The 27,370-nt window shown below is 38.2% G+C and overlaps 2 protein-coding genes across 3 annotated transcripts in view; both read left to right on the forward strand.

Moving 5' to 3' along the window:
• LOC133608661 (E3 ubiquitin-protein ligase NEDD4-like) overlaps nucleotides 1-14,425 on the forward strand; it is a 56,329-nt gene extending 41,904 nt beyond the window's left edge. The window contains exons 20-29 of one of the 2 annotated variants that reach the window (XM_061964105.1): nucleotides 2,532-2,653; nucleotides 2,761-2,831; nucleotides 3,195-3,290; nucleotides 3,374-3,447; nucleotides 3,540-3,600; nucleotides 3,686-3,745; nucleotides 3,820-3,927; nucleotides 4,151-4,247; nucleotides 4,346-4,418; nucleotides 10,844-14,425. In XM_061964105.1, the coding sequence (XP_061820089.1) occupies nucleotides 2,532-2,653; nucleotides 2,761-2,831; nucleotides 3,195-3,290; nucleotides 3,374-3,447; nucleotides 3,540-3,600; nucleotides 3,686-3,745; nucleotides 3,820-3,927; nucleotides 4,151-4,247; nucleotides 4,346-4,418; nucleotides 10,844-10,946 (865 nt within the window). In that variant the 3' untranslated portion in view covers nucleotides 10,947-14,425. The remainder of the gene's footprint in view (nucleotides 1-2,531; nucleotides 2,654-2,760; nucleotides 2,832-3,194; nucleotides 3,291-3,373; nucleotides 3,448-3,539; nucleotides 3,601-3,685; nucleotides 3,746-3,819; nucleotides 3,928-4,150; nucleotides 4,248-4,345; nucleotides 4,419-10,843) is intronic. The other variant, XM_061964106.1, reaches the window with a different exon arrangement.
• A 6,442-nt stretch (nucleotides 14,426-20,867) lies between these two features.
• The window catches only part of prtga (protogenin homolog a (Gallus gallus)), a 65,450-nt gene continuing 58,947 nt past the window's right edge, over nucleotides 20,868-27,370 (forward strand). The window contains exons 1-2 of the mRNA XM_061964111.2: nucleotides 20,868-20,934; nucleotides 21,706-22,008. Of these exons, the coding sequence (XP_061820095.1) occupies nucleotides 20,868-20,934; nucleotides 21,706-22,008 (370 nt within the window). The remainder of the gene's footprint in view (nucleotides 20,935-21,705; nucleotides 22,009-27,370) is intronic.

A 27,370-nucleotide genomic window follows, 5' to 3' on the forward strand; every position in this document is an offset into this window, starting at 1 on the left:
TTACAATCAAATCAAATTAGCTTCATGGCATGGCCTCTTAACTTCATGTGAGTGATTATTATTGACGACACCTGTTGACTTCTCTGAGGCCATTTAAATAGGGCTCATGTGATGCAGTCATTAGACTCTGTTACAAACGCGACAATGGGAATGTCAAAGGAACTCAGCACAGATCTGAAAAAACGAATCATTGACTTGAACAAGTCAGGAAAGTCACTTGGAGCCATTTCAAAGCAGCTTAACGTCCCAAGAGCAACTGTGCAGACAATTGTTCGTGAGTATAAAGTGCATGGCACAGTTTTGTCACTGCCACGATCAGGAAGAAAACGCAAGCTATCACCTGCTACTGAGAGAAAATTGGTCAAGATGATCAAGAGTCAACCGAGAACCACCAAAAAGCAGGTCTGCAATGAATTGAAAGCTGCTGGAACACAGGTGTCAGTGTCCACAGTCAAGCATGTTTTGCATCGCCATGGACTGAGAGGCTACCATGCAAAAAGGAAGCCCTTGCTCTAGGAGCGACACCTTAAGGCTCGTCTAAAGTTTGCTGCTGATCACATGGACAAAGATAAGACCTTCTGGAGGAAAGTTCTGTGGTCAGATTAAACAAAAATTGAGCTGTTTGGCCACAATACCCAGCAATATGTTTGGAGGAGAAAAACTGAGGCATTTAATCCCAGGAACACCAATGAAATGGGACAATGAAAACGGAAGATTACCTCCAAATTCTTCAGGACAACCTAAAATCATCAGCCTGGAGGTTGGGTCTTGGGCGCAGTTAGGTGTTCCAACAGGACAATGACCCCAAAAGACACGTCAAAAGTGGTAAAGGAATGGCTAAATCAGGCTAGAATTAAGGTTTTAGAAATCCCTTCCCAAAGTCCTGACTTAAACCCCAGGGAGAACATGTGGACAATGCTAAAGAAACAAGTCTATGTCAGAAAACCTACACATTTAGCTGAACTGCACCAATTTTGTCAAGAGGAGTAGTCAAAATTTCAACCAGAAGCTTGTGGATGGCTACCAAAAGCGCCTTATTGCAGTGAAACTTGCCAAGGGACATGTAACCAAATATTAACATTGCTGTATGTATGTATACTTTTGACCCAGCAGATTTGGTCACATTTTCAGTAGACCCATAATAAATTCATAAAAGAACTAAACTTCATGAATGTTTTTTGTGACAAACAAGTGTGTGGTCCAATCATTCTATCACAAAAAAATAAGAGTTGTAGAAATTATTGGAAACTCAAGACAGCCATGACATTATGTTCTTTACAAGTGTATGTAAACTTTTGACCACGACTGTATGTCTAAAAGAATTTAGATGTGAGTTAAATAGTATTAGAATTGTTTCAACAAATAATGAAAAAAAACATGCATCAAATTCTCAAGACCACGCCCCCTTCAAGCCACATCACCTGTACCAATTATTTCCACCCCACTTCTGAAATCAAAATGTTGTCCCTATGTACCGTAATTTCAGGTCTATAAGCCGCTACTTTTTTCCCACGCTTTGAACAATGTTGTGGCTAATTTCTGGATTTTTCCTTGTCACAAACTTGTCATGCCGGCAATAAATCTACCCTTGTCACATCAAACCAATGAAATTGCCGAACGAGTCACGGTGGACCAATGAAATTGTTCACATTAAATGAAACTCACTCACACAATCTTTCAGTCAGCCATTTAGCGCGTTATGCACTTACCCTTATCATGGAGAAGACGCTATGAAATTCACATGAAACGACCCACCGATGAAAAAAGCAAACACCCACACATGGAACAGAAATCCACCACCACTAACGGACCCCGAAAGACCGGACCGCCGCACACCGAAGAAAACTAAATCAGCTGTTTCAGTGCGCAGAATGACGAAGACCACACCTCACTGCTGTTACTGTACATCATGTTAAAGACACTGTCTTTTGTTGAATTTGTGAATAATCAAAAGTGCCTGTTTATGGAATGGAATGATCTTGATTGTCATTGCAAAAGTACAACAACCTTTTGTTTTTAGCACAAACCTGTTCAAGATTAGACAAGCATACATTGTACAGGCTTACAGAACAGGAATGCTCATGGGTCGCCATTGAATTTCATGTTTCAATGTATACACCTGCGGCTTATACACTTGTGTGGCCAATATATGTACAAAATACAATTTGGCCATATATTAGGTGGTTGCAGTTTACATTTAGGTGCGCTCTGTAGCCCAGAAATTGCGGTAAATATCTTAGTCATGATAAAAGCAGTGAGACAATCAAAGGGTAAGTAGAGCAGCCATCCTCGTTCAATTCCAGCACTTTTGTCGCTGTTGTATTCTTAGGCAAGACACTAAACCCACCTTGCCCCCAGTGCCTAAAACATGGGTATAAATGTAGCTTACCACCACCGAGCTTGACTTTATGGGTTTCCCAATGCAAAGCGCCATGAGACAATTAGGAAAAAGCACTATATAAATCGAATTCATTCATTCATTCATAATATTATTTTTACTATCTTTAATAGTCATCCGATGTGTCTTTTAGGGACAACTATACGCTGCAGATAAACCCCAACTCAGGTTTATGTAATGAGGACCACCTGACCTACTTTAAGTGCATTGGCCGTGTGGCAGGCATGGCTGTGTTTCATGGTAAACTGCTTGATGGTGAGACATCTTCACTCTGTACATTCAGAGTATTTTGTGTGTTATTGATATAAACAATGTACTGTAGATTAAAATATGGATTCTGACCTTACCCATTTTACACCAAGCTTTCTTCATCCGACCTTTCTACAAGATGATGCTGCAGAAACCCATCACCCTCCAGGACATGGAATCTGTCGTAAGTGTCTTATTATACAGTATACACTGGGAACACAAAAATATGTATGAAAAATCTGCTCTATTTTGTTAACAAAAATTACATTGTATTATTCAAATAAGAAAACATGTTTGTATGATACATCGCAATTTATTCCAACAAGACCACAGAGGTATGAGCTCAGGATCACATAAATTCTGTGTACCGGTACTCTCTCCCAACCGAATAGACAAAAGCAGTGTTTTTCAACCTTTTTTGAGCCAAGGCACATTTTTTTCATTGAAAAAATTCTGAGACACACCCCTAGCAGAAATCATTAAAAAAAAAAAAAACTCAGTAGCCCATATCGACAATAAAAAGTCGTTCTCTTTTATTGTCTTTCAGGATAGTGAATATTGTAATTCACTGAAGTGGATTTTGGAGAATGATCCGACTGACCTGGATATGATGTTCACCATTGATGAGGAGCTCTTTGGACAGGTTGGTTCCATATGATACTTTTGCCTCATTAGCATCTTATCACGCCTTACTGTCACTCATGTATGTGCCTTTTTGCCCTTTAGACTCACCAGCATGAGCTGAAGCCCAACGGTGAAGAGATTGTGGTCACTAATGAAAACAAGGATGAATATATCGAGTAAGAAACTGTGGAAATACTGTAATCTCTAGTCAAAATCTTAGAACTGTTTGCTGTTCAATTGTAAATTTTTCCCACCTTGTTTTTGACAGTCTGGTGATACAGTGGCGCTTTGTAAACCGGATACAGAAGCAGATGACTGCCTTTAAGGATGTAATTACATTTGTTAATTGGCAGAATATGACGGAAGTATTATTCAACGTGCGAGTTACATTTTCTATGGCTGTTTTATTTTTAGGGTTTCTTTGAGTTGATCCCTCCAGATGTAATCAAGATCTTTGACGAGAATGAGCTTGAGGTAAGTTTTCTATCCATTTGTGGCTCTGGAATCAAACACACACAGATCAATCAGATGCACTCCTCTCTCCAAAGTTGCTGATGTGTGGTCTGGGAGATGTGGACGTGAACGACTGGAAAGCAAACACAAAATACAAGAGTGGCTACAACGCCAACCACGTCGTAATCCAATGGTTTTGGAGAGTAAGAGACGTTCCATGCCTGGAGCCACTAGACTCTGAGCCGCAGTTTTTTTGCTTCCTTTTATTAGCTTTAACAGCTTTTTTATGTTAACAGAATTTTAGATAGGAAGAACCTACCAACCAAAATTCCATAACAACTACTATAAGACAACATCCTGTAGTATAATAAGAACTCTGTACTGTTGTAGTTATCTATTGGCCTTCTATCTATGTGTATATCATAGGCAGTACTGCTGATGGATGCTGAAAAACGAATTAGGCTCTTGCAGTTTGTGACTGGAACCTCCAGAGTCCCAATGAACGGCTTTGCGGAACTCTACGGTGAGACATTGTACTGCTTCAAATGTTTGGTGTCTTGTTTGTTGGATACACCTGTAATTACACGTTCATGTTTGTCTGCTATTTAATGATATTTCCAGGATCTAATGGGCCACAGCTGTTCACCATTGAATTGTGGGGAACGTGTGACAAACTGCCCCGAGCCCACACATGGTAAGCAAGCCTAATCTTACGTTTTACTTTCTGTCAGCTCGGCATTTCATTTAACAAGGGATGGGCATAACACAGTTGGTATGGGTGTTTTTCCATAAAGTTCCTTATTTCTAGATCCCTTAATTGTCTTAAAATGCTCTTTTCAATTGACAGCAAATGTACATGTCAACGTGTATTCCTCCACTCAGCTGTTATCTGCCCTTCTTGTGCAATCTGATTTGACTAGATTCTTTAGACAGAAAAGTAGTCGAAAATCACTCTTGGGCTCTTTTTGCAAGTTGTAGCTAAATTAGGCACTTTATATTGCCCTAACTGCTTTCTTTATTGACCACAAATATTGGTACTAATGTGCAGATCGATACTGAAATATCGATATCAGATCTTTAGGCTCTATCAATTGTCAAATTAATATATCGATACTTGTGATACTTTAGTTATTAGAGACAATTTATATTAATAACAAACACAGTGTAAAGTAACTAAATAATTGAGATCGTGTCTAAATGAAACACTGGGAACTGCTTTTTCTTCCGCTTAGGTAAGTACGTAGTGCAGCGGCACCTTGTGTTGTGCTTAGTCATTCAGTCTGTCATTTGTTTATTTATGAAAATTGCTGGCAATTAAAATTAGTCACTCAGTATTATAAAACAGCAAGTGTATGTATCATTTTATTATAGTCTATTTGGAGACATTACATACAGAGTTGAATAAAAGATAACACATTCAGTGCAGAGTCATACCATCATTTGTTTTGCCCTGTGACTGGATATATTTTGTAGATTATTCTCCAAGAGCAGCAACACTTGAAATACACTACTTTATCAATGTTACCTTAGATATGTTTGCACAAAGTATTGATATCGGATCGATATCGCCGATACCAGCCTAAAGGTTACTCGGTATCGTATCGGATTGGAGTGAAAATAATAGTGTCAAAGCGAGATAAACAACATCAACTAAGACCCTTTTGAATCACATTAAATCTCTGTATTCTGTCCTTCAATGATTTTTTGCTGCAAATTTAGTTTGTTCCAGGATTTCTTAACCTTTTTGACCTCTGGGCCCAACTTTTCCACTCCAGAGGGGTGGGGGCCCACTTAAATATTAACACTGAATTAGTCATTTCACTCTTGATGTTAATCGTATTCAATAATTATATCTAACCTACTTACAGTTTAACAGAATCAACCTTGTCAATTGATATGAAACCATGTGTTCATCACAAAGATTATTATCAAGGCTTAGGTCAGATAATTACAAAAACTAATATTAATCAAATATATTGTCAAAGAAAGGACTCATAAAAACTGATGAAAAATTAATTGTGAATACTATAACACAGTGCTAAAATTAATAAATTCTGACTAAATAAAAAAAAGTGTTTCTTTAATAAACTGTCAATTAAATTGAAGTGCGAATGAAAATACAGCTTCACCTCTTTAGTCAGAAGTTTTGCACTTAAGAAACCTCTGAATGACTTTAGCTCTAGACTTCTATTTGTTTATTACTGCCACAAGTGGTGAAAAACTGTATTACAACTGAGTACCGCTGCGCCTCATAGAGACCACAGTTAAAGGAGGCATATGTAGTAATGTGGCCAGAAATGGTACTGCAATCACGTTAAAAATTCTATAGTCCCCTCCCACTCTCCATGACTGAGGTTGCCAGATAAACAGCCAAATCTGAATCCTACTCCAAGGAACTTCAAATGGCAATCGCTGAGTCCTACGTGTAGGTTTCTCTTGTTTATGCTTCTTGCAAGATGGTTTACTAAGTAATTATGCCAGATTTTACTGATGTCAATTAGCCAAATGTATTTGTAAAGTTACGCAGCAATATTTTCGTGGGGAGTCGGGACAGATTGTTGGCATTACCCTGCTAAAATGTCTAGTTTGACCGCACGGACCACCATCGAAATAATTATATATAATAATATATAATTTATTATATATCGCATAGGCCTACTTTGATGGCAAGCCAAGGCCCACACTAAAATGAGCGCCACATTTCGTTCAGCATAACTCCATGTTGCATCCAACCTGACGCATTGCATTCTCTTCCATGTACGCACATCACCCTCTTTCAGTGCAGATTGCAATTCTATGAGCCAACCCACGTTATGCATAAACCACGTTACGCATGAATCATATAGCCTACTACCATGTCAATACACAAAGTAGAAAATCATGACATGTAATGCATTATATTGTGCCAAGCAAATACCACCCCATATGTGTTTGATGCACATACAGTACCAGAAACCGCAATTAGCCGTGCTAATTTTGGAACGCATTTCCTCAGCGTATCAGCATATTGAGAACGAAATAGGTACTGACACTACCCATATCCACATAGGTTTTAGTTGTCAAATATATATTTGCCTTGTCAGTTGGATGACACATCGACATACAGGCTAACGGGCATATATTTCCCCGATAGCCTACATGTCGATGTGTCATTGACTGGGCTAGCATGCTAAGCATTCGTTGCATGAACATACTAGCTTTGTTAGACAAGGTCATAGACTGTATTGGACAATATAGTTTACATACAAAATGTCAATTTCCATTTATTACAAGTAATAAGAAAACGTAAATGCCTTACTTACCTATGAAGCAGGAAATTAGCAAGTCTTCTTCGCCTTCAATCGTCTCCATCTTTCAAAGGCATCTCTGGTACAAATACTTGTTTTGTTTCTGGCTTTGTCATGAATAAGTTGAGAATCGTAACAAGGCCTTTTAGATTTACCAAGGTCTGACATGTTTAGTAACTTTACCAGTGGCAGTAGCTCGACGAAGAGGGCGGTGCGTAACTGGCAACCTGGATGTGACACACTCACAGACTTTGTAATTAGTCAAACGGTGGAGGGCGGGGCATCGAAATGAAAACAATAACAAGATTTCGGGGATATAAATACAATTTTGAAATTAGCATATCCCGGCTGAACTACCGTTATCAGTTATAAAGGTATTGAAAAGAACATGATTTTTAATGCCTTTTGACATATCAGGGCCATTTAATGATGATTTGACATGAAATTACATATGGCACCTTTTAAGGAACAGATATTTTTTGGTTGCCGTTTTTTCCAACACTTTTTCATTACTTAATAGTTTAGGTTTGTATGTGTTCATATACTAAAAGGCCTTGTTACGATTTCCTTGCCTTAACAGTTTAGGGTAGAGTAGTACAAGATGCAGCCGTGAGGCCATTTTCGGCTCGTATCCCATTTTGTATTGGTTCTCGGAATGTTTGTATTAGATTAGATTGGATAACACATATGTATATACTAATGAGTAGGGATGTCCGATAATATCGGCCTGCCGATATTATCGGCCGATAAATGCGTTAAAATGTAATATCGGAAATTATCGGTATCGGTTTTTTTATTATCTGTATCTGGGTTTTTGTGTGTGTTTTTTTAATTTTTTTATTTTTATTTTTTATTAAATCAACATAAAAAACATAAGATACACTTACAATTAGTACACCAATCCCAAAATCTTCTCTCCCCATTCACACAAAAGGGTTGTTTCTTTCTGTTATTAATATTCTGGTTCCTACATTATATATCAATATATATCAATACAGTCTGCAAGGGATACAGTCCGTAAGCACACATGATTGTGCGTGCTGCTGGTCCACTAATAGTACTAACCTTTAACAGTTAATTTTACAAATTTTCATTAATTACTAGTTTCTATGTAACTGTTTTTATATTGTTTTACTTTCTTTTTTATTCAAGAACATTTTTTAAATTTATTTATCTTATTTTATTTTATTTTGTTTTTTTAAAAGTACCTTATCTTCACCATACCTGGTCTTCCAAATTAGGCATAATAATGTGTTAATTCCACGACTGCATATATCGGTTGATATCGGTATCGGTAATTAAAGAGTTGGACAATATCGGAATATCGGCAAAAAGCCATTATCGGACATCCCTACTAATGAGTAATATTATTAGTAACACTGGGCTGTCAAAAATTAACTAATCAAAAAACATATCGCATTAATCATGTATGAACTTAGATCAATCACACTATTTATTTTGAGGCCAGGTGCTCCTTTACCTTAAAGGGGAACTTCATTTTTTGGGGAAATTTGCATTCACAATCATTATGAGAGACATGATGATGGATGTTTTGTTTTTGCATTTTAAATATTAAATAAATGCAATCAAAAGTTCGCTTACAATGGAGCTTAAGGGAGCCGCGCAATTCCGCCTATAAAGCCCTTAAAAGCATCCAAACACCTCCAATAAGGTTTTATATACGTGATGTAAGTATATATGTAATGTAGTAACGGGCACATGTATATTAAGATTTAATATTTACGTATTTTGATAATTTTAAGCATACGCAACGCATTAATTTAAAAAACACATCGTTTGCTTTTTTCTTTTCTTTTTTTTCATTTTTTTTTTTTCATCACTGATTACTACTCACTGCAGACTTCATGAGAGACAACAAACATAATAAAACGTCACTTACTCTGCAATGTCTGCTGTCATTAGGATGCCGACTGTTAGGATGTTCATATATTCCCATTTAGATGAAGAATGACCATAATACTCATAAAGAAACGGGGTCGGGGGGGACCGAGCCTCTTTTCATGTTGTTCTCACCATTTTCGGGTCCTAAACGGCTGTCAAAATGTACCAACTTGTCGGAATACGTCCGCAGACTTCTTCTGTCCATGTAAGAGGCAGGATTTATGATCTACAATAAACTTCCAGGGAGCAAGGAAGCGAGGAAACCCCGGACCACGCGATGATGTAAACATAGGCAAATACGGTAGTGATTATGGCGCCGCTATAAATAGTTTGCCTGAGTTAGCGCTTATGATAACAATATCACTAATACTTGGTTAATGTTCAAATCACAAAATGTAAATTGAGTTTTGTTGGTGCTTTTTCAATGGTTGTTTTTTAGATTTTATGGGCAAAATAGAGGACCTCTTATTGGCTTCGCTGTAAGTGGACTTTCCATCCATCCATCCGTTTTCTACTGCTTATTACCTTCGGGGTCGCGGGGGGCGCTGGAGCCTATCTCAGCTACAATCGGGGACTTTATTTAGGTTTATTTTTACAAGTTAGAATGCATTTAGAAAAAAACTACATCCGTCGTCATGTCTTTCATAATGATTGTGAACGATAGGCAAAATTCCAAATAAGGTACAGTTCCCCCTCAACCGCAAATGGTTACTTGAAAGGCGCCCTGGGTTGTTATACGGTCAGTGATCAGGTCACAGGGGGGTTTACTTTTAGAGTGTCTTTCAGTGCACTTGTCTCACTGGGGTGTTTACAGCATCACCCAGCCAATGCCATTGCAAAGAGAGCTGAATTGTAGACAAGGATTGTTTTTGGTTAGGTGAGCAAACACATTCCAGTGCTTTGTCAGCTCCAATTGTCCATTCTAGCTTTCACATTGATCATCATTTTGCCTTGCAGAGTGGAAAACTTCTCCGAGATGTTATTCAATTTGCGATTCGATTCCGAGATTGCCAAAGTATGAGTGCGAACAACTCGGCCCAACCCATCCATTACGACGGGCAGCCTTTAAGCTCCTTCAATGGCTGGCATTATCTTCCAAATTTGTCGATAGGTCAGAGCAACGCTCAATCCAGTCAGCAGATGACCTGTTGTCACAGTTACAAAAAGATAGGTGAAGATAGATATCTTTAATGTCTTTGACGGAAAAAACTGCACACGACTCGCTTTTCTGCCAAGAGTCCCTCTTGTATCCAACATTAAACATCCTGTCAGAACAGGCAGGTTCCCCAAACCTGTGCTTCCCGCCAGTATATCTTGTCAATTCAGAGAGACCAGTTTATCAATTCCATGTTTTAGATTTTGAAGGAGAGTGCAAAAGTGAGGCTCTTAGAAAGTTAAGACAGTACAAGACAAAGACAAACAAGCAAAGCAGTAGAGGTAGGAGGGGGAGGGGAATGAGTCTTTTGTTGCAAGTCAAGCAAGAAAAAATATTAAGGTATGAAAAAATGCAGTTTATTTTCTGTAATGGAGGTGACTACTATTAACTGTGAATGGAGAAAAAATGCATCCAGAAAGTATTCACGTCGTGGATGTTTTTAAAAAAACTTATAGGCGGAATAGAACGACTCCCATTAGCATCATTGTTAGCTGACTTTTACTAATTTTTATTTACTAGTTAGAATGCATAAAAAAGATAAATGTGTTCTTGTCATACATAAAGATTGTGAATGATATGCAACATTTAAAAAAAAGTGCAGTTTCCCTTTGAATCTAGGCACTGCCTTTTATTTGTCCAGGCAATCTTCTTTGACATTGTACTAGTTGTTTGGTTATCCCTAGTGGAGGCTAATTAATTTTTCTCACTTCCCAGTACTGCAGTTCCAAACAGATGTTTCACCAACATTTTGTTGTTTACTTTTCTTTTTTCAAGCTTTAATCGCCTGGACCTTCCACCTTACAAATCCTTTGAGGAATTGAAGGAGAAACTTCACATTGCCATTGAGAACGCACAAGGCTTTGACGGTGTGGATTAGTGAATAAACGGATGGTATTACGTCACCCCAGTGCAGCAAAGCAGTGATGAAGTTGTAAAGTGAAAAGAAATCGCAGCCCTGGGTCCTAATCCTGCCAGCTGTGACACACATGAAGGACGGACACATATAGTACAGAAGCCCCCACTTTGGTGGTGTCTTTGTGCACTTGTGAAGAGGGGACAACAGCATCTGGAGACGTTTCATCTACGCTGGTGTTCTGAAGTTTACATGCTATTTTGATTCTTTAATGAAAGTCATCTCATGTCAAATGGCCAAGTGGCAAACATCAATCGTGAGATCAGTGTTGTATTAATTAGGATCTGTGAACAAAACTGACCTAACCACTAAATTTGGGCTTACCATTATCTGTCCAATCAGGTTCTATTTTAAACAGAGAATACTTGGGGATGTTCCGATCAGGGTTAAATGCTACCCATTCCAATACTGATTATTCATGAGTAAGCTCGGCCGATGCCGATCACATAGCTCTCCAAGTTCCACCATAATGACCAAAATTAAAATACAGTAACGCAGTAGGTCTAAGTATTCATTAAAACAAGGCAGCACTTTTATTTAATATTTTTGGCCACTGTAATATTACGCACAGATTGAACAGTAACACTGTGTTTGAATATATGAAAATAAAGCACTGTACTTTAATCAAGCAATTATTTGGTCTACCACTAGATGGAGCCAGCATACCACTAGTGGTACACCTACCACAGTTTGAGAATCCCTGCTCTATTACATATAATTGTTTATTCAAAACTAAGCCGAGAGTACACAATAACTAAATACAAGCAAAAACTACTATCTCCTATTTTAGATAGTTTTTTTTTATACTGATATTACCTTTGGTGTCGACACCCCCAATTTATGGATTTATCCGCCCTTACGTGTTGTTCCCCTCTGGCTGTGACAATGATGACACATCAACAGTTGTTATATTATACTCTCTCTAGACTGTTATTAACCTACCTATTTAATTATATGTTATTAGCTGCTTACTTTAAATAACGCACTTCCATCTAGACCAACTTTAATAAGCACTTATCTCTTGGTATTGTTTTAAGCTAGCTTGGCGGTTAGCTTAGCTATTAGCATGTTTAGCCTCGTCCTCCAGTTATAATAGTACTCAAGATAACAAGAAATGCAGTTTATTTGCCGTAATGTAGGTGACTCCTATTATCTTAGCGACGCGGCTCCACACTGCCAGTCAGGGGGGATCAAAAGGCATTAATCCGCAACGGTATACATAAAAATCTTCTGATACTGTTCGGTGGCCAATCGATCGGCACATCCCTAGAAAGTACATTTAAATCATTTTGTTTGGTTTAAATATGTTGGCGCAATCAGCAGGCGCCCATTCAATAACATAAACAAATGATTTTGATTCAGCTGGTTGTTTTTTTTAGAAGTTTTGTCCTTTTAATTCACTTTTAGAGGTAATCGTAGACGACCACGATAAATAGCCAAAATAACTTGGGTCCAGGTGACTTAATCACCGCCCACTTGCCTGTAGTGGTAAGCCATTCAATTAACAGACATTTATAACATTAGTGCCATGTTATTTAATTCAAATGTAATCCAATATGGAGCAGTTTTCTACAAAAAAATGGATAACTTAACAGGAAACATGAACTTGTGAGTCAAGTGATTTCTATTAAGTTTTATGTATGCTTTTTACGTGATTCATTCCAGTACAGTATAGCCTCAATTTACGAGCTTAATTGGTTATGTTCATCTCTAGATATAACAGGGGTGTCAAACGTACGGCCACAGGTTTTATCCGGCCCGCGGGATGAGTTTGCTAAGTACAAAAATGAGCCGAAATCTTTGAATGAAAGAAACTGCTGTTCTACATGTGTCCACTAGATGTCGCAATAGCAATTATTTGTATCTGTCGATTATGCTACATATGTTAAAAAAAAAAAAAAAAAAACACATGTTAGTGCACCAACCGAGGAAAATGAGCAAACTACATAAATAACATCCTGTAATTTGATTTTATTATTTTTTAATCTTGATAGATTGAAAATTAACACCAATGAGTTGACTGATGAACATTATCACATCATTTATTCAGAAAGTGTAAATAAAGACAAATAAAGGTAGAATACTATTAACCGCAACGTGTAAGTGTAAAAAAAACACATTATGATTTATACATTTTCAGAATGTGCTTGTTCTATTTTTAATCAAAGAAAACTATCTGAATGTGTCATTATTTCTAAGTTATCATGCCGTGATTTTACCAGTTCGGCCCACTTGGGAGTAAATTTTTCTCCATGTGGACCCCGATCTAATATTAGTTTGACACCCCTGAGATATAAGCTACAGCTAGCGAGTAAGATCGGATTGTTGTGTAGATCTTACAAGGTTCACTGTGACATTTGCTACACCAATTAATGGCGGGATGATTTTTTTCTAGCAACTTAAAGCATAATCGTCGAGAGACCGCTCTTATCTCAAAACACTCTTAAGTTGAAGTACCACTGTATTCTGTATTAGACAGTTATTTGGAGAATATGTGTGCCTTAAAACAGACAATGCTCGTATTGTGTGCAAGTAAAGCCAAGTATGGATTTGAGAAATGTACCAATGCCAGGACCAGTTCAAGGCTCAACTAATATGTTTTGTGTGCAGGTGCAAAGAGGTGACTATGTGGAGCTTTTGATGGTGTTACAATACTATGCATCATTTTATACATGTCTATGGTATTATTACATACACGCAATTAAACTGATGAAACTTTTATGATGGCTATACATGTCATGCAAAGATACAAATACTTTTTTGCATTTAATATTGTACAGATAATACTTTTATTTGCTTACACAAGCATTTCCGACAGCCTGACTGACCATTCTATTCATCAAGGTTAAATAGTTTTGGTGTACTGGTACATATTGTGTATTCAGACTGGCTCATCATATCTCGGTAAAAGCATCTTATTTAACAACATTTTCTTCTTTTCTGAATTGTGTTTACACCGCCTCCCATGTTTACTAAAGACTGTTGACAATGGAGGCTGTTCTAAACGTATGCTTTTTACAAAGCCAAGCACTTTTTTCACATCACTAAGTCTTATCTGAACTGTCTTTGCCAATCTGTCACCTGCACACTTCTTAAAATGCTCCTTTAAGAAAACATTTGTATGCTCCAAGTGCACCTGTTGAAAAGTTTACATGTGAACATTGCTGAAAGTAAGCACATGCTCTCCCTTCATTTTCTACTTTGATGTACTATTGATATTCACTGTGTTTAATAATGAATAGATCCAGCATTCATATCTGAGTAATAACTTGTTACTTTGACATGGAATTATGACACCTGCATAATATCAAACATCCATGCTACATCATGCGTATTACAAAAGTTTAAAGAGTGGGGTGGCATGTTGTTCAGTATCTGCATTTTGCTGATTGCACAGCAAACTAATAGAAATATATTTGACAAATAAAGGCACGTGGAAACAATGGCATCTCTGTCGTGACACTTGCCTTCTAAGTCTGTTTAAATGTAGTTACCGTATACTTTTGGCATATGGTTTCAGCCACTGGTCCTTTTGGACTAGAAGCAAATAGGGTAATTCCCCATTACATCCAGCAGATGGTGCTATAGTAAGAAGAAAAAAAAGATTTTCTTGGCTTTCAGATTTATGCAAAATAATTAAAAGCTAAGCTATAAAATGAATGTGTGCTGTATATCTAACATAAATTTGAAAAAATGTACAACTCATATTGTGCTTAGAAGCCAAACACCCTAAAGATGTATTCTTTGCTTCTGTGGTTATCAGTAGGCTAAACTTTTGTAGTGGCAGTATATATATTGTTTTTATAATAGGCCACTCTTTTTTTCCTATGACTTTGTTTAATTTCTAATGTATAAGGACATCTCTTTTTTTTTACTTTTGAATGAACTCCCAAATTGTTCACTTTTGGCCTTCCACTGTACAAATATTTACTTTTTGCCATCCATATTTGTTTGTTTTTTGTTTTTCAATAAAATTCTTTATATATAGTTGTACTATATATACATCCATACGCAAATTATGTGCTTTTCATATGTGGGGCATTTTTTTAAATACCATCTAATTAATGATAGGGCGTTTCATATGAAATTTTACCGCAAACATATTCCTAGGCCTTTCCTGCTCAGTCACTAAATTTGCATTTAATGGCAAATTTCCCTGAACACTATCAATGATCTCATGGCACCGAGCGTTAGTCACGTAATGCAAACTTAATGGGTTCTATCGCAGGTCAAACTTGACAAGAAGGTATGCTAATTTTTGTATTAATTAAAAAATATATATTGATATGATATTGCATATAGGTCAGGTATCAGCAAAAAAAAAAAAAAGGACCGGATGGTATTTGCTTGCATGTATAATGTCCGATACAAGCAGTCCTTCAGAGCACTTAATCGTGTAAAGGTCTTGATAAAGGTCTTGAAGTCACTTTAAAAAAGGTATACACGGTAGGCTATAGGCTACTTGAAACTAGTAGCTACACAACAGCTAAACACACAAGCTAGACATACTTATTAAGTGTCTTTCATAGAAAATATTGCTGTCTAAAACACCACGATTGTCAATATAAACAAGTATTAAGTAGTTATAATTGCATATTATTTCTCTCTTCTTTAAGTCTCCAAGGCAGGAACGTATTCGCAAGCATCCAGCAACAAACATATCCACGTCATTCAATTTACTGTAACAGGAACCTAACTTCATGAATTAATTTGACAACTCGGTTTAAAAAAAACAACTATTACCTCTACACTTAAATTTAAAGACAGCATAAGTCCATTCTAGACGTTTAGATTAGGGGTTTTCCATATCTAACATTGTTCTATGATTGAGTAATTTCACTTTATCATACCTTTTACTGATATTCCACACTACAACGTAATGTAAAATGATACTATATGTGCTGATATGGTATCAAATTAATATCGGTATGGGCCAGTACTAAAAACAATATCAGTATCGTATTGAAAGTGAAAAAGTAGTGTCAGGATGCCCCTAGTATAAATATGCTAAATGTGTTATTTTGCACAAAAAACATGAACAATTTATTCCCCTTGAATTCATCTTTGCACAAACCATGCATCAAATTAAATTCAAGTTTGACTTATAAAGTACAAAAATCCCATGAATAAAGTGTCAAAAATGTTTGTAATGAGGGGTACTCCAGATAAAATTCTGGTTAGGGCCCCAATTCGTATTTCAATATACATGTTATATAATTATGATATTTCTAATAATGAAAAGATGAGGCATGCAGAGTTCATTTTAACAACCATCAAAGTTTCCAAATAGGATTCCTTACATTTTATCATTGATTTAAGGAACAAACAGTAGAATATTGGATGGATGGATGACTGTATGGTTATCTCACAATAATGATATTCCATGCAAGCTGTCATTTCTCCTGAATGCTTGATGACCAAAAGTACAAAGGGCTCGATCACACTCTGTGGTTCAGAATCTTCTAGCTCCATGCTGTATGGGAGCTTTTTTGTGTGTGCTTCAGCTCCCTTACCCCCCTCAGCCCCAACCCCAACAACGCCTTCCCCTTGATGTGGTTCTAAAACCCGCCTCCCACCCACCACAGGGGTCAGTGGACCGGTCACACGATTCAGGCCGACCTTTTGGACACTGCTGAGGTCAGCGGGGGTGGGGCTGGGGGGTTGCGGGTCAACCCTGCTGGCAGGCGGTGTCCGGCCCACCCTTCACCCCCACCTTCCAATCCTGGCAGCATTCATAACTTGATAATAACTTTTACTTCATTGATCTGTCCCCCTTAGAGAGGGACCACACGCGGGCCGATCACGGCTCCACCCACAAACTGTGCCACACTGTATTTCCAGGTGATTAATTAGACACCCTAGGAAGGGGTTGACTCATCATGAATATGGACAGGCCCTCACTTTCCCACGTTATGTAGGCAAGGCGGCCTGCAGCTCATTGCGAGGTAAAGTGTGCAGAATTTATGTATACTCACTGACAACAAAATATGCAGGAACTTGTCAAAATTGCAATATTCCTCTCACAAACTTTACAAATAGCATGCATTGGTGACATTGTCAGTGCAAATCAGTGTTATTGTTGTGGTCATTTTTGAACAATTTCCCTTGTGGATCACTAAAGTGTGTCTAAGTCTAAGTCTATTTTAACCTAAAAGTGAGTAGTGCATGTTATTGCTTGTATTCTTTATGTATAAGCACATCTATCACAGCTGGGCTGCTAAATAAAAGCTCCACAAAAAGAGGAGGGGTTTGATCCCTGGCCACAATAAGTGATGGACATGGGATCAATATTGACATTGACTGGGCAGATGTCCTGTTCCTATTAATGCTTCCTTGTAATTGCAAGGGCCCAGCTTTTTAAAGAACAAGCTCATTTCCATTGTGTTTTTCTCCCCCTCAATAGTCGGTGGAGACCATTTGGTGTGCAGTTGGGCTGTGGTATTGAGGGATCTGCTTTTATCAATCCAGCTTTGCTCGCATTGATAAAGGAAAGTGAAAGGTTTAGCTGAAAGTGTTATCGGTTAGCTCTTAGCAGTGCTAAAGTCTCTATTGCAAAATGTGTCAAAAAGCGCATCACGAAACATACATTTGCAGGGAATATTTGATGGCAATTGTGTATGTAAATCATCATTATCATTGTTATGATTAACATTTTTCTATGTGATAACAGATGATGACATGAGATAAATATAGCTACAGTATATGTCGAGAAGGTCAAAACAGGTTATGGATTTTAAAAAAACCCATTATATTGTTTACTGGTGTTACCATATTGTAATTATTGTTTAGAGATGTGGGGAAACTAATATAAGCGTATGCTACAATTACTATCCAAACCGCAAAATATGCAATTTGTTTAATCCATATTGTAGGTTATAGAAAAACAACCCTCCAACCACAGTGTGTGATGTCATATATTCCTGTATTCATTCATTCATTATACATTAATTCATTATACAGTATATGTAAATTTACACCTGCATCCATCATGCATTATTTATTTTTTTCCTAAATCGTCAATATCTATTGTTATTTCTGTTTGTTTTTCTTCTTTGCTTTTAAAATTATAATTACTGAGACACTAAGAAGAGGTGGCATTGAATAAAGTCTGCTTCTTCTTACTCCTTTTTGAGCATACATGTGGAACTACATCAGGTTACTCATTGAAATCAATGCATTGGTGCTTGCCCGCCCCCAAAACAGCACAATTGTAACATGTATGCCTTTTATAAAGTAAAACTAACTTTTAGATAAGATATATGTTATATAAACAATACAATATAATGCACTACACACAACTTCAGTAATTTTATGAAGTAATGTAATAATAATGTACAGTATTTACCTTGGAGAGTGGACTTCGACAGTGTCTTCTTCTTAGCTGTTTCTTTGTCAAACACCATCAGCAGAGTCTGGATATTTTTATGGATAAATGTTTGCTGTTTAAATATTATTGTAACGTCCTTGGCTGGCATTATCGACTCAAGCTAATGCTAGCGAGTAGGACCCGAACTGTGGTATTTGCTACGTCAACTAATGGCGGGAATGCTTATAACTCAGATTTTTTGCTTGAAACTTGAAGCACAGCAATTAGTTGAGAGACAGCTCTCATCTCAAAACACTCTTAAGTTGGGGCACTCTTCAATCAATCAATCAATCAATCAATCAATGTTTATTTTAATAGCTCTAAATCACAAGTGTTCACCGGTGCCACTCACACCGGTGAATTGAATGATGAATGATAGGTGGTGGTCGGAGGGGCCGTTGGCGCAAATTGCAGCCACGCTTCCGTCAGTCTACCCCAGGGCAGCTGTGGCTATGAAAGTAGCTTACCACCACCAGGTGTGAATGATGGGTTCTACATGTAAAGCGACTTTGGGTACTTAGAAAAGCGCTATATAATACCCAGTTATTATTATTGTTATTAAGTGTCTCAAAGGGCTGCACAAGCCACAACGACATCCGCGGTACAGAGCCCACATAAGGGCAAGGAAAACTCACCCCAGTGGGACGTTGATGTGAATGACTATGAGAAACCTTGGAGAGGACCGTATATGTGGGTAACCCCCCCCCCCCCCCCCTTAGGGGAGACCGAAAGCAATGGATGTCGAGTGGGTCTGACATAATATTGTGAAAGTCCAGTCCATAGTGGATCTAACATATTAGTGAAAGTCCAGTCCATAGTGGATCTAACACAATAGTGAGAGTCCAGTCCACAGTGGGGCCAGCAGTAAACCATCCCGAGCGGAGACGGGTCAGCAGCGCAGAGATGTCCCCAACCGATGCACAGGCGAGCGGTCCACCCCGGGTCCCGACTCTGGACAGCCAGCACTTCATCCATGGCCACCGGACCTGTGCACACAGTGCATAAACTCACAACAAATTACACACCTGCAAATCAGTCAGCTGTTGCCGTATCCGTAATACGCCGATAGGGAGAAGTTTCTTTTTACACGATGAGTCGGGTGTGTTTTGACCTCCGCTGAACCCCTGAGGCAGACTCATCGGACCCCTAGGGTTCGATCGAACCCAGGTTAAGAACCACTGATTTAAAGGCTTGAGTATACAAATGAGTTTTAAGATAGGACTTAAATGCTTCTACTGAGGTAGCATCTCTAATTGTTACCGGGAGGGCATTCCATAGTACTGGAGCCCGAATAGAAAACGCTCTATAGCCCGCAGACTTTTTTTGGTCTCTGGGAATCACCAATAAGACGAAGTTCTTTGAACGCAGATTTCTTGCCGGGACATATGGTACAATATGAGTTGAGGTACCACTGTATAGAAACTTACCTGGATTTGACCCCTTTTAACATTTCTGACAGTCATACAAGTGTAAAAAGAAGTTAACGTTTGGTGTGAAATAGTTCACAAAATCCACAATTCAGATCATATCATGGTTTGTGATCATGGTTTAACCGTTTGGTGTACATTGTTCTTTTTAACACCCCAGAATACCATATACGCCAATAATCTGCCATTATTTTTTTTTTTTTTATATAAAAACCAATTATGTCATGTAGTTACAGAGCTGCCTACATTTGGTGCTTCCTTCAATTTCAATGTATTTGGGATAGCCCCGTGAGATGCAGTATCTCAATTCCAAGGGGTTCCCTTCCATGCACTTTCTTCTAGGCTTGATTCTTCATTAAGCTTCTGAAGCTTCTATTGGGACAGCGTGGCGCGATTGGTAGAGTGGCCGTGCCAGAAACCTGAGGGTTCCTGGTTCAATCCCCAGCTTCTACCAACCTAGTCACGTCCGTTGTGTCCTTGAGCAAGACACTTCACCTTTGCTCCTGATGGGTTGTGGTTAGCTGCCTTTCATGGCAGCTCCCACCATCAGTGTGTGAATGTGGAAATTGTGTCAAAGTGCTTTGAGTACCTTGAAGGTAGAAAAGTTCTATACAAGTATAACCCATTTACCATCAATGTTTGGTCTAACGTTCTGTGCTTTTGATACTCTCTTCTCCTTACTCCCTTTTGAGCATACATGTGGAACTACATCAGGTTACTCATTGCAAATATTGCTAGGCATGTTCAACATGAACCATAAATTGTTTTAAAAATTGCAATCTTTGTGAAAATATGTATTTATTTAGGGAAAGCTGTATATAAATGGAGTGTGTACATAGAGTGAGATACATGGTCACACTGGAGTAGAGAGTAGATTACGTGCCATGTTCCAAGTCTACCACTAGATGGCACCATACTTTAGGAACTTCCAACTCCAATCGCTGAGCAGTGATTAATGAGAGTGATCAGTCCGTAGGAGGGCCACTATCTCCCGCAGCTCTCCAAACCAGCCCGGCACCTCAGTAGCAACGCAGTCCTTGTGGAGGAAACCGCTATGACACACTAGTTAGCATGTTCGCACAATTTAAGTAAATGGCGCTTGTAAAAAGAAAATTATATCAGCGGTTGCTGTTCTTTGTCGTTTTTCTTCCATTCTCAGGTAAGTTGACGGCCCTTTTTTCCCTTATTTTAGGATTTTTAAGGTATTTTAGTCACCACATGACCAGAGTCGAGGCGACAACACAGGAGGGTTAGTTCAAGGGATTGCTGGCGACTTTGGCATTAGTTTTACTGAAAATTAAACTTGGGGACGTTTTAATCTCTTAAGACGAGACATTCCATTAATATTACGTTTGTATGTTTATTGATATTCACGACTGAGCACATAACATGACTAACACCTCAAACGTGCTGTTAATTAAATCTCTGTTTGCATTTGAACGCATCATAATGTAAACGTACGTGTTTGCTAACTTAAAAACTCTATTAGCCCACAGTTAGCTAACACTATTTTTCTATTATCAAATTCAGTTACAGTATATTGACTAAGGTAATTATTTTACTAACTGTTTAAAATAGAATTCAAGCCATTTGGTAATGCTAGCTAACTCAGCAACTGTATGTAAACAAACATCAGGCTGCACATGTTCACATTATCCTGAGTTGATTTATGTTCAGCCTTGAAATGTGTTGATTAGAGTAGAGTGGCAGAAATAGTGTTGTACATATTTCAAATAATTGCATATGGACACCTGGCTAGGATTTTCTTATGATGATTTAGGTATTTTGTATTTTAATAAAGTCAACAACATCATCATCATCACTGAAGAGGGGGCAAATGTATTGTCAATTGTGAAAAAGTATGCACATCCTATGAATGCATTGCTTCTTTGTATTTTCCAGTTTCTTACTCTTTCTTCTCTTTTCAAAGGTGTTTTCTGCTTCAGTGAATTATTTTTCATCAAGGAGCCCCATGATGTTACAGTCATGCGCAAAGATGCTGTCATTTTGGACTGTCAGGTGCACGGAGAGATGCCGATTGATGTCCGGTGGCTCAAAAATGGAGTGAAAGTGGTGGAGAATGAGCGTGTGTACCTGCTCTCCAACAGCTCCCTTTATATTTCGGAGGTGGAGAGCAAAAGAGGAGACAAATCAGATGAAGGCTTCTATCACTGCCTTGCCCAAAACAAGTATGGGGCAATCCTGAGCCAGAGGGCCCGTCTTACAATCGCAAGTGAGTATAAAATGTGAAAGTGTTTGATGATGTTTCATGATCTGGCATTTAGGTTTGCTGCACAATCTGAGTTTATGTTCCTAAAAGAATCAGTAGATTATGATTTATTTTGATTAATTTGCACATCATGTGTTGCATTCAAGGCAGCTGTGGTAGAGGCAAAAAAGACTCTGTTTGGAAGAGGGACATGCCCATTGGTGTGGTAATGAGGGAGCAGCACATTTGAAAGGTTAGGCGCTGTCCAGGAGACCACCTCCCCAAAGCTAAAGAGCAGATGACCCCTATTCACAGGACTGGGCTTTCATGTTATTGCACCCTGGTCGCTGGTGGAATTGTTCTATTGGAATGCGCTCTCCTCAATGCTGCACTCCTAATTTAAGGGGGTAGGAGAGAGAAGCTTCAGGCAGAGTTGTGGGATGCTCTGTCCTCCACCTCCTCCTCCTTCTCCTCTCCCCAACAAGCCAAGAATCTTATAGCCACTTTTACCGGTTTTATGTTAATGTATTTTCTCAACCGGCAATGCATTTCCATCTTTTTTTTGTATATCTCAGGTATTTGTAACGCTAAATTCCCTATTCAATGTAATGAGGCAGAAGAGAAACATTTAGCAGTGATTGCATGGCTTGTCACGTGACTTAACGTAGACGTTACAGCTTGTTTGTAAATGGTACAAAACCTTATAGATCGAACCATTCTATTTCAACTAGGTTGTACTTAAATTGGTTCATATTTTGAATGTTCCCATATAATGTGTAAAAATAAGTACATTGCTGTATCAAACTGTATTTGTTTGACACTTTGTAATGTCCTTAACAGTCAGACAGTGCAATAAATTAACCGCTAGACTAGTTACTCAATTTACAAGCTTAATTGGTTCTGTAACAGAGCTCTCAACTCAAAACACTAGTATCTGAAATCAACGCCGCCCATTGAAATGAATTGAAATCAATTTATTGGTGCTTGCCCGCCCCCAAAACAGCACAATTGTAACATGTAACATCCAACAATACAATATATTGTACTACAAACAACTTCAGTAATTTTATGAAGTAATGTAGTAATAATGTACAGTATTTACCTTGGAGAGTGGACTTCTACAGTGTCTTCTTCTAGCTGTTTCTCTGTCAAACACATCATCAGCAGCGTCTATATATTTTTATGGATAAATGTTTGCTGTTTAAGTATTATTGTAACGTCCTTGGCTGGTAGGACCTGAACTGTGGTATTTGCTATGCCAACTAATGGCGGGGATGCTTATAACTCAGATTTTTTACTTGCAACTTGAAGCATAACAATTAGTTGAGAGACAGATCTTACCTCAAAACACTCTTAAGTTGGGGCACTCTTAAGTTGAGGTACCACTGTAGAGAAACCTACCTGGATTTGACCCCTTTTAACATTTCTAACAGTCATACAAGTGTTAAAAGAAGTTAACGTTTGGTGTGAAATAGTTCACAAAATCCACAATTCAGATCTTATCATGGTTTGTGATCATGGTTTATCTGTTTGGTGTACATTGTTCTTTTTAACACCCCAGAATACCATATACGCTAATAATCCGCCACGATTTGTATTTATTTTTTTATAAAAATCAATTATGTCATGTAGTTGCATAGCTGCCTACATTGGGTGCTTCCTTCAATTTCAATTAATTTGGGATAGCCCCTTGAGATGCAGTATCTCAATTCCAAGGGGTTCCTTTCCATGCACTTTCTTCTAGGCTTGATTCTTGGCAACAACTTTATTAATGTTTGGTCTAAAGTTCTGTGCTTTTGATACTCCCAGGATGGGTTGCAGCAGGTGTTCCATCTGTGAGACGACTCCTATGCGCTGACACATCTATTATATCACTATATTGGTAAACAGAGGTGTTATATGCCAGTCATCTGTGGTTGTTTTATCTAGCGTGGACAAAATGAACAGACATATACATTATCCACTCGCAAAGATAGACATTTTTTACTCAGGTGTGGAGGAAATGTGAACTTTAAAAAAATGCCCGTTGTTGGTCATTACCATACAGGAACATTTTTTTTAAAGTTTTACTTGAATGCACGGAATTTATTTGTTTAAAACTTGGCAACAGTTTTATCCAAAGTTTTGTCGGGGTGTATTTTGAAGTGGAATTTGCCAGTCGTAGTCTCTTCTCTCATCTTAGCACTAACGTATCATTGACCTGATCATTGACAGTATAACAACCTGCTCCACCTTTCAGGTAACCATCCGCGATTTAAGTAAGGTAGCATGTACGCAAAAAAAAAATTACATAAATGATGAAATTATTTTTTTGTGATTGATCGCATGAGTTAATGTCTTAACTTCGACAGTCCTAGAAAAAAAACCTATGATTTGAACGACACACGTGCTCCAAACTGAGTCAGGTCAACAAAAGGGTACACATTTTTTATAAACCATTCCATCCCTCGTTAATGCTATACAAAACTACATTTGTTTGACACCTTCAATTCTTAACAGTCACATAAATGTAAACATAAGTTAATCGCTATATTAAAGTACTTGGGTATGACACCTTTTAACATTTTTAGCAGCCATACAAGGGTTAAATGGAAAAAAACACAACTTTCTGCTTCTGATGCTTTCTAGCATTCTTAACTGTCATACAAGTGTAAAGTTTACTGTTGTGTGTTAACATTTTTTACCTGTTAAAATGTTGCCTATCATTCACAATTCCTATGTGAGACAAGAACACACATTTTTGTCTTTTGTATGCATTCTAATTTGTAATACACGATTCGTACTAGACAGCTAACAATGTAGCTAATAGGAGTCATCTATTTCACATGTAAAGCCCTCTTAAAAAACATTCAAAAACCGCCAACAATAGTCCATTACTTGCTGTGGCCTGCCACGTATTAGCAATATTGTTATTGTAAGGGCTAACGCAGAGGAATTACTTTCAGCGGCGCCTTGATCACAGAGAGGTAACTAGCTTAGGCAGCTATTGAGCCAATATCGCCTCTTAAATTGGTAAAAGTTAATCCTAGATTATAAATCATGCCTCTCATTTGTATAGTAGAAGGTTGTGGCCAAAAACCGAGATGTTAAACAACTTTGAAATTAAATTTTGACCAGAAGACATTGCGAGAAAGACACAAAAAGACAGTTGTTTACGCCCACTTTTTTTTTCACCACTGGAGTGAAGATCATGATTATTTGGGCAGCTAAACAGGGAACACTATTCTTGTATTGAAATATATAAAAGTCCCACCAGTCGGCATTCGAGCGACAGTGGACATTGTACAGTAAGTGATTGTTTTATTATGTTTGTTGTTTTTATTCCTTGTCCAGCACTTGTCAATAGCTACATCATGCTTAGTGTTCCACTATAGCATGGGTGTCAAACTCTGGCCCGCGGTGTAATTTCACTTGGCCCTTGAGGCGATATCAAATTAACAGTAGAGCTGGCCCGCCGATTATATTCAGCGGCAGTGCCGCTGTAACACCGCATTCCCATACTTGCCAACCCTCCTGGTAGACTCTCAAATTTCAGTGCCCCTCCCAAAAGTCGTCCCGTCCGCTTTTCACCCAGTCCAGCGAATGCTGGCCCAGTCACAAAATATGTGCAGCTTCAGCATGAACACACGGGAATGCAAAGCATACTTGGCCAACAGCGATACAGGTTACACTGATGGTGCTCGTATAAATAACTTTAACACTGTTAGAAATATGCGCCACACTGTGAATCCACACCAAACAAGAATGACAAACCCATTTCGGGAGAATATCCGCACCGTAACACAACATTAACACAACAAAACAAATACCCAGAATTCCATGCAGCCCTAACTGTTCCGGGCTGCAATATACACCCCCGCTACCACCAAACCCCGCCCCCCCAACCCATCCCCGAAGAGTTAGGGCTGCATGGGATTCTGGGTATTTGTTCTGTTGTGTTTATGTTGTGTTACGGTGCGGATATTCTCCCGAAATGTGTTTGTCATTCTTGTTTGGTGTGGATTCACAGTGTGACGCATATTTCTAACAGTGTTAAAGTTTTTTATACGGGCACCGTCAGTGTAACCTGTATCGCTGTTGGCCAAGTATGCATTGCATTCACGTGTGTGTGCGTGCTGAAGCCGCACGTATTTTGTGATCGGGCTGGCACGTTGTTGGAATGGATGAAAAGCAGACGTGACAACAGCTCGTGGAGGACAATAAACGCAGTGCCTTTAAAGCACGCCCCCAAGACTGTGGTCTGGGTGGACTATGAGGTATAATGACTGATGAACAACTTTGTTCGATAATGGAAGATGCCTCAGCTCAAAGCCTGAGCCCCGACATTAATGAACTAGCATCCAAGAAAATATGTCAGGTATCTGGCTTGGGCACATCAGATTAAGTCAGTGTGTTGCAAACTGAGCAGTTTAAAGTCCTGAATGGTTGTTTTATACATTGTTATTTTATTTTCTAATTTATTAGCCTGTGGAAAAAGATAATGTTGATATTTACCTCAGAAGGCTGCAAATAGAAAAGAGGCATTCAATTTTTATTTAAATTGTATTTGATATGCCATTGATATTTTATAATTATTATTATTATTATTTGAAACTCGATTTTGCATGTCACTATAAAGTTATACAAGCCTTGCTTGTTCAATATTCAATGCAAAACTTGTTTGGGTCCCTATTAAAAGGTTAATTTGTTCAACCTTGGCCCGCAGCTTTGTTCAGTTTTAAATTTTGGCCCACTCTGTATTTGAGTTTGACACCCCTGCACTATAGCATGAGATGCATAGCACCCAGCTTCTACTACTTGTAGCTCATCCTCTGTATATTTTTAGACTCAATAACACAGGGGTGGGCAATTAATTTTTCCCGGGGGCCGCATGAGCAACCCGAACACTGCTGGAGGGCCGCATCGACAATATTTCAATTACATTTTGCTCAATATTATTTTTGATATACCGTAAGATAAATAATAATAATAATATTAATAATTAATAATAATAATAATACTTTCATTTAACCTAACTTAACTTTATACAAAAGCAGATGGTTTTATTTTTAACACTGTCTTACACTACACTTTCTGATGTATAACACAATGCAAAAATTTAAATTTCTGCACAGGGTTAATTTAAAGTTTATCCTGCATCCTCTTTAAAAGTCCAACATTTTTCCCCGTCAGATTTGGACAACATTCTGTTGTCACACCTGCCAGCTTGTCCCATTTCAGTCCTAACATGTCCAAACACGCATTTACCTATGTGAACAAGTCATTACCTGTGGTTGTTTCTTTAATTGACTGCATGGCTGCCAGCTACTCCGTGATTTGAAAGTCTGTAGTTATCCCACGTAAGAAGTTGAGCAGCTGGGTGGTGTCACGTACATCGCATCTCTCA

Source organism: Nerophis lumbriciformis, linkage group LG06 (assembly GCF_033978685.3).
Source record: "Nerophis lumbriciformis linkage group LG06, RoL_Nlum_v2.1, whole genome shotgun sequence".
Classification (NCBI taxonomy): domain Eukaryota; kingdom Metazoa; phylum Chordata; class Actinopteri; order Syngnathiformes; family Syngnathidae; genus Nerophis; species Nerophis lumbriciformis.